This window comes from Octodon degus, unplaced genomic scaffold (genome assembly GCF_000260255.1).
Source record: "Octodon degus isolate 3935 unplaced genomic scaffold, OctDeg1.0 scaffold00184, whole genome shotgun sequence".
Classification (NCBI taxonomy): Eukaryota; Metazoa; Chordata; class Mammalia; order Rodentia; family Octodontidae; genus Octodon; species Octodon degus.
In genome coordinates this window covers 1,500,428-1,508,764 of record NW_004524760.1, presented here as the reverse complement: position 1 = coordinate 1,508,764, position 8,337 = coordinate 1,500,428, and the positions used below count along the sequence as shown (strand labels likewise).

General features: G+C 45.2%; 1 protein-coding gene across 2 annotated transcripts in view; it reads right to left on the bottom strand.

Moving 5' to 3' along the window:
* The window catches only part of LOC101590811 (HRAS-like suppressor 3), a 25,952-nt gene that overhangs the window by 9,221 nt on the left and 8,394 nt on the right, over positions 1-8,337 (bottom strand). For both annotated transcript variants that reach the window (XM_023703996.1, XM_023703997.1), the window contains 2 exons: positions 7,222-7,324; positions 1,757-2,025 (listed from right to left, as the gene is read on the bottom strand). In XM_023703996.1, coding sequence (XP_023559764.1) covers positions 1,757-2,025; positions 7,222-7,324 — 372 coding nt within the window. The remainder of the gene's footprint in view (positions 1-1,756; positions 2,026-7,221; positions 7,325-8,337) is intronic.

The window sequence follows — 8,337 nt, the reverse complement described above, 5'->3', positions numbered from 1 at the left end:
TGCTCATAACCTCCGTTTGTTCCTAAAATTAATTCTTCGGTTTTAGAGAACATGAACTCATGCAGGTCAGGTCTAGAGATCATTTTTCCCTATGTCATTTGGAGGTTCCCTATATTGTTTGGAGGTCACCCACCCGAGACCAGTTTTTCTTCCCTATATCATTTTGGAGGTTTCCACCGAGATCACTGAATGGAAATTCAAAGCTGTAATAAAAATGCCTGGTGTCTATTGAGGGCCTTTAGATAGAACCTCTGAATAATATATCTGACTGCCGGTCAACAACTACAACCCATTTCAGCTTGAAGAAGCCAGAGTGGTCATCGCCCAGAGTCCCCTCATGGCAGTTCAGGTTACTTCTTCAGAGGGGGGAATGTTGTAGGCAGCTGAGTTAGATAGAAATATTATAGGCAGTTAGACAGGGTCAGGCCCTCAAGGAGACAAGATGGAAGACAAGGTGACATCATAACTTTTGGAAGAGACAGACACTCCCATGTGGGCCACATCTCAAGACCAAGACAAAAGAAAGAGGAAACACAGCTACATACTTCCCTAGGGATGGGCGTTAGGGATTGATATACTAAACAGTATCAATCAACTTGAAAGAGCCCAAATGAGTCATTAGCCCAACCCCCAACAGGAAGAGATCCTGTTCCTTATTCGTGCCCACTTGCTACATGAGTCACTTTCCCATTTGTTACTGGATTTAATCAATTTTACCTGAGCAATGGTGCCTGTAATCTCATTGGTCGACCATAGTTTTATCCCACCTCATGCCCAACTAAGCAGTTCCCATGTCTTCACCACTTTAGACCCGCCTCACCATGTGGTTTTCCTCTATAAAAGTCTCTGCAAGAGACAACTTCCTGGGGGATCCACCTGCTCACCCCACCCCCACCCCCACTCCTGTCCCTCTCTCAGGAGCTTTCTTTCTCTCAATATATTCTGCTCATAAAAAATAAATAAATAAATAAATAAATAAAAATAAATACAGCTTCTCTAAAAACAATGGAACACTCATCTCTGACAAAACAAAGCAAAAAAGGGGGATATAAATGAAGGACCATTATGTAATGAAAAAATATATATATGTATATACAAAATAGGATAGACATACAGCTACTTTTTCTTAGTTCAATGAGAAGAAAGATTTGTACTAATATTGTTTAGACAAAATATCATGTCTGCATCTTATACTCTGAATACTACAAAGACAACAATATGCAATGTATGAATTATTATAATTGTTCTACTAATCTGTTTTGAAACTGCCTCATTGCTACTTCTTTCTCATTAAAATTAATAAAAAATTAAAAGTAAACAAACTAGCAGATCCTAATTTCATCATTCATTGAACAAAATATATACATACAGGTCTGGAGACTCCATAGATATGTATTGAACGAATGAATGGCCATAGGCAGGTTACATAAGCCCTGGGAGCCTCAGTTTCACCATCTATTAAGTAGAAATAATAAAGCCTACATTGAATCTAAGTTGGGTCATCTAGACTGGGTGACCATGGGGGGCTCAGCAATAGGCCTAGCCCTCATGGCTATGGCTCTCTTCCTTGGCCATTGCCTCCCTAACTGCACTGATCCACATTGGCAACTTGCCTGTCTCCCCACCCTGACTGTGACAGCCTCAAGCACAGAATTCACACCTGTGTTATTTTTTTCCTGCCTCTATCTACATCCACTGTGGTGCCCAGTTACTATCATCTGGCTCTTGGGGAAGGAGACACGTGCTGGGGACAGACCTGGTCACTGCGGGCAACTCCATAGCGCAACTCGTTCACAAAGTGCTCACAGTTCTCGCTGGTCAGCTTGTATAACACCTCCTGCCCCACCAGCTCCTCTGCCCGCTGCACAATTTTGCTTGGAGGCAGTGGTGAGTACTTGTTGTCATGTTTGTTGTTGACCTGGTACTTGTCACTCCCAGCCACATCACACAGCAGCTCCTTCCTCACGACTGCCTTGTCAGTCAGGGTGGACATGATGCTGCCCATACCAGCTCCTGCGACTTCACCTAAGGACACACAAAGAGGAAATAGAGGAACTGGTCTCAGGTAGGCCACAGGGGCTCAGAACTGGCCCCCACCTGGGCATCCATTCTTGGCACCATGCACAGGGCATAACCAAGATATGGAAAGGGGTAGCCCTCAAACCCTGGTGGCATTTGTAGTCTCTGAGCTCTAGTATCCTTTCTGAAATGAGGACTAGTAAAGATCTATAATTTATTGAGACTTTTTTTAACCAAGAGAAATTAGCACCCTGTGATAGCTAAGCAGCCTTCTTGATTATGCAAATATGAGCTACAAATGTACTCATCTTTGGTGAGAACAAACCATATGAACTTTTCATGATTTCATCAGGACTAAACACCCTTGATCTCACAAAATTACTGGCAACAGGAAAAGTAGCTGAGGTTCAGGAGGAATCCCCACCCTTTTGGGAACAAAGAGACCAAAACCTCAGAGCTGTTCCCCTAGACAAGACACTCAGGAGGTCCCATGGGTATGCTGGCAGCCCTGGCCAAGGGCCACAGGCTAAGGAAGGGGTAACAAAGATCCAGAAATGAACCTAGCAAGCATGCAGTCTTGAGGTCGATTCCAGTACCACCCCAACCAAAAAAAAAAAAAAAACCAGAAAAAGAAATGAAATGATCTTGAAAAGCAGGAGTCTGGGTTCAACAGGAGGACCAGGACAGTCTTGGGTGACAGCTAATGCCAGCAGAGCCTGGACAGCCCTCCCAAAAAAAAAAAAAAAAACCAGAAAAAGAAATGAAATGATCTTGAAAAGCAGGAGTCTGGGTTCAACAGGAGGACCAGGACAGTCTTGGGTGACAGCTAATGCCAGCAGAGCCTGGACAGCCCTCCAAGCTCAGCCATCTTGTACAGCATGATAACTTAAGAAAGAGGTGTCATATGCTACCTGAGAGAGAACCTCTCAGCTAATATGCCACCATCCACAAGCAACAGAAAAACCACAAAAGGGTCATGCTGTGCTCAGCAAATACAACAAATGGCCATGAAGACAAAATAGGACAAGACATACACTCTCCCTGGCAACCCAAAAGTCCACAATTATCTACACACCTGCACTGACTATCCTGGGAACTTTGACCATCCTGGGAACTCTGAATTCCACCCAGATTCCTCAGGATTATAAACCCTTCCCCAAACCTTACAAAAACTTAACTTCTCCTCTGGCCAGCTGCTGAAATCATTCACAATTTCAGAAAATAAATCCAGTCTTTTGCTCACACAGAGCCTGTGTGTCCAGATGGTTTTTCATGCACCACTGATAATATACTGGTGTCAGAAACCTAGGACAGGGTAACCCCTGCTTGGAGGAGCTTACACCCTGTCTCAAGTCTTTCATCCTACTGAGAGCAAGAGCACCTGGTGACATTGGCCCCAGATCTTGCTCTAGTCCTCCAGGCAGTTCCCACCACTCCAAGGTGCTTCACACTAGGTAAGACCTTCTCCCCACCCCTCTTCTGCCTTTCCACCCCTCTGCCCACTGCCCTACTTTCCATGCCTTTTAAACCCAGCACTGGTCACAGAGATCCCTGGAAAGACTGACTCCCTTAGTGGTTGATCAACTGTAGGGTCAACTGCCTTGGTCACTCACCTATGTTCCATTATGGCCCTGAGTCCCAACTAGAGATGTTTGCTGTAGATCTTGTTGCTGCTTTCATAAGAAACCGCTCTCTGCTCTCCATGGGAAACCTTCCTTCTTCTGTTCTCTCTTCCTCACCCCTAGCCTGTCTCTTAACCTAAAAACTCTTCATCTCTACCCAAATCTGAAGCCCTAATGTCTAATATTCTTCTACAGCACCATATGGCCACAGTACAAATTGGACAATGGCTCTTGCTGGCCAATAAATGGCACTTGTGATTTCTGTATTCTGCGGGACTTAGACAATTTACTGCTGGAGGGTGAGTAAATGATTGAGGGTGCCCCATGTCCAGTCATTCCTTACATTCCATAATATTCCCACTTTGTGTCCTTCTTTTGCACTCCCTCCACCAGACACAGACTCCTCTCTGACAACACATCCAACTGGCCTGTTCTCCCCTGGCAGCTCCCTGCAGGCCTGTAGGCTCCACCACACCTCCCGCTCCCCCTTTTCCTCCAATCTCACCCAATGTGTACAAGAATTCTACTACTTGGTCCAATTATATAATCTCACCTGGGCAGATTTCAATGTTATCCTTAGCTCCACTCCCTCCCCAGATGAACGGCTAAAACATCGTGTCTCAAGGTACAGAATCCATAGCTGGACTGCCAGGGCTTAAGACCCACCTAGAAAGTTCTTTACTCTCTGAGTCCCCATTTCCTTACAGAATAGGGTCAATCACAGTCCCTGCTATACAGGGAGCTTAGAGGATTAAAGGAGTTCTCACTGGGCTGTGACACAGGGCGAGTATGAACAGTTAGCTGTTATTACTGTCTGCTAAGCTTTCTTCCAACTCTAAGTCTACAATGTTCCCAGCAACAGGAGGTAAATTCTCCTGATCTCATCCATCCCACAAGTTCGCAGGAAACTCAAGTGACTAGATGTGAGTAGTGACATCTTTTCCCTTTATCAGGTAAAGCATCACTCACTTGAAGACCTGAGATGCATCTGTCCACCTCAAGGAGCTCACACTCTGGTAAGAGGCCACCAACAGGGAGCAGATACACAAGTAAGGCATATCTGGGTACAGAAACACTCTGTGCAGAGGACCACGGGAAGTGGCCCAGGAGCTTAGGGTGGAACAGCCATGCCAGGAAAGAACATCCATATGGAAACTTTGCTGGTGAAGAAATAGCTGTGCTCAAAGCTAAGAAAGCTCTTGCCAAGCAGGAAGAACAGCAAAGGCAAAGAGCATGACAGCCTGGAAAGACAGGCACGAGGGAAGTGTGGCTGAAGTGTAAAGACCTCGGATGAAAGAAGAAAAAGATGAGGTCCAGAGAGACAAGCAGAGGCTACATCACACTGGGCCCCACTGCCCACAGTGCAGAGATGGTTGTTTCTCTGTCAACCAGAATCTTATCCCACACTGAAAAGCCAACGGAGACACATACCACAGAGATGCATGTATACCTTTGTTTACAGCAGCACAATCACAATAGCTAAATCTTGGAAGCAGCCCATATGTCTGCCAACAAGTGGATGGATAAAGAAAATGGGGTATTTATACTCAACGGAGTATGACACTTTACCATAAAAAAAGATAAGTGAGTCATTTGTAAAAAAAAATGGATACACCTTGAGACCATGATGTTAAGTGAAACAAATCAGACACTCAGGCTTAAATAGCACATTTTCTTTTATATCACAAATGCCACATAAAAATAAGGAGCAAAATGAAAGATATTGATATTAGAAAATAGGAAGATAAGTCTTTTGCAAAAGGGAAGGCAACCAAGAGGTGGAGGGAGGAGAGAGAAAAAGGAGTGTGAAGAGATTAAAAAAAGAATTCAGGTGTGTTATGTGCCGGCATCACCTCCATACAGGAATGTAATCTCTATGCACTGCAGACAAGCACCAATAAAAATAAAAAATAGAAAAAGGAAGTGATACAAGTCAGAGGCTGCAGCTACAGGACCAGGAGACACTAACAAAGAGAAGGTATTCAGATCCAGGGGAGCCTCAAAGCCAAGGGAGTTATGGAGGTGCTGATTCTATTCAGGGAAGTGGGAAGGGAGCAGGGGAACACACAGGATAGCAAGAAGGAAGGACCCAAGCAGGAGAGGAAGAAAGGTGCTAGGTGAAAAGCAGAGAGGTCGCTGGTGTGAAATGCTGCAGAGTCAAGTAGGCAGTGATCAGACCGCAGTGCTGGCCTGCACCTCGTCAGGATGTCAGACGTGCTTCGTTACCATGATAGCTAGGGAGGGGTACAAAAGAGAGACTTGGGGGGATGCTGAAGAGAGAGTGGGGAGTAGGGAGGCCACAGAGGGCTGGGACGAGGCCTGTAGGCATGGTGTTTTATCAATAGAGAGATATCCCCAGGGTTTCTAGTTGGTGGGGAGAAGATGACAATACAGAAGCTGACAGGGAATTAGAAAAGCATATGTGCTAAAGGGAATACCAGGCCCCAGTCTTGGGCCCACAAGTTAAGGGCCAGCTTTTAAGGGCAGGGCAGGGTGCTCTCTGCTTTTAACAGAAGAAAAGATAAATTATGTGTATGAAAAGCCTAGGGGTTTTGTTGCTAGGGGGTAGAGAGGAGGCCATCTACTCGGTTACCTCTGATGTAGCTGTAAGTACAAGGTGAGGCCAGCGGCTCTATTCTTAGCAACCAGAAGCTAAAACCAATATATAAGGAGAACGTGCAACTCACTGTGGTATAGTCACAAGGGAAATACACAGCAAGGAAAATCTCAGAACAATGCCACTCCCAACAACAAAAATGACTCTTGTGGGCAAAATGTTGAATGAAAGAAGCCAGACACAAAAGACCATGGACTGTGTGACTCCTCTTCCATGAGGTTCTAGAACCGCGATACTCTTCCATGGCAAGAGAAGCTAGAATGGGCTGCTGGGAACATGGGAGGTAATGAGGAGGCAAGCACGCGCTTCTGGGTACCGAAATGTTCTGGATGTTGGTCTGGGACATTGTCACAGGAATAAATTTTTTAAAATTCACTTAGGGTACAATTTTTACTATATTTGTGTACTTTATGTTACACTTCATTGTTAACAAAAAGTATAAGGACAAGGGTAGGGAATTCTCACAATTCCCCAAACTTACAAATAAAGAAATCAAGGCTAAAATGGATGCAGTGACGCACACCTATAACCCAGCACTCTAGAGGCTGAGGCAAAAGGATCATAAGATCAAGGCTAGCCTGTGCTACATAATGAGGCTTTGACTCAAAGCAAGACAGAAATGGGAGAGGGAGGCAGATGGTGAGGAAGGGAGGGGAGGGGAAAAGAGAAGTCTAGAGTGAAAACTGGATTCATAACCAACTCTGCAGAAGCACCTGTGCTCTTGCTAGGAACCTTCTACTTACAAGGGGAATTTGTCGCGTACAAAACCATAGTACATAAAATGCCTCAGCCTTTCTACAAGAACAAGGGGTTCCAAGGAGCAGAGTTTGACTACTACTGCCCCACACAAAATTACCTGCTTGTACCACTCAGGAACAAACTGCCAGTCAGAGAGAAGGAGAAAGATGGGGCTACTGTTACTTCCACTTTCCCACCCCCTCTTCCCAGCCCTGGTGTCCTTACTTGGGGGGGCCAGGTGGACCACATATCCATTGCCAACGTAGACGGCCCAGTGTCTGTAGAAAGGGCGGAAAATCTCAATCAGGTCTCCAGGCTTGGGCTCTGGCTGCAAAACAAGAACAAGACTGTTACACAGAGCATGAGGCCAAAGAAGCAGAGGCTGGTTTGGTTAGGAAGGTGCAATCAGCACCTCAGCAATCTTCTCAGCAAGGTCATCTGTGGACACATGTCCCAATCCCTGTCCTGCCAGTCTGATGTTGGTTTGCCTCACAAGTCTGTGCTCCAGGCCAACAGCTCCCACACACACTTTTACAAATTATAAAGTGCAAACCTGAAATGTTTCATGGCTGCTTTCCACAAAGCAGGGTTGAACAGTTGTACAGCAACCATCCAGCCTAAAAAACACAAAATGTCTACGATCTGACCCTTTACAAAGCCAGTGTGCCAGATCCAGTTACAAAAGGACCCATAATGGTGCTGGGAACTCAGTTGTGTGGTATTGTAAGGTGGTTCCATGCAAGGTCCAGATCAGCAGTGTGGCCCTTCCAGACTCCAAAATGGGGCAGGGGTACCTCCTCCAAGGCAGGGCCAGGGGACCCCAAGCCACCCAGGAAGACCCTCCTACGCAGCATGTGGATGACAATGGCAAAGATAGACTGCACCCACGGGATTTCAGAACAAAAAGCCTTTATCTCCCCAACAAAAGCAGAGTTACAAAAAGCCAGAGAACAGCCATTCTCCTTAGTAAGCAAGTTGAGAAGCAATTTCTGCCCTTCAAAATTCATATAGGAAAACAACCCAAACAATCTCAATTAGAAGCAATTAAATTATCTTACACCAAAATTTTATTGCATACAGTGGGTGGCTGAGATTCAGGGACTTTTATGTTTTATGTTACATTATTTGATTGTTTGAATTTTTAAGTATGAATTACTTTAATAAAAAATGTTTTTAAAGATTTTTTTAAAGATTTTTAAGGTGTGGCAAAATAGCTCAGTGGATTAAAGCACCTACAAGCAGGCACAGAGGCTGGGGCTTTGATCCCTGGGCCTGCTGTGCCGGGTCCCACCCCTGGGGCCCACTGAGATGGCAATTGAGACTGGGCATGGTGGCGAACAC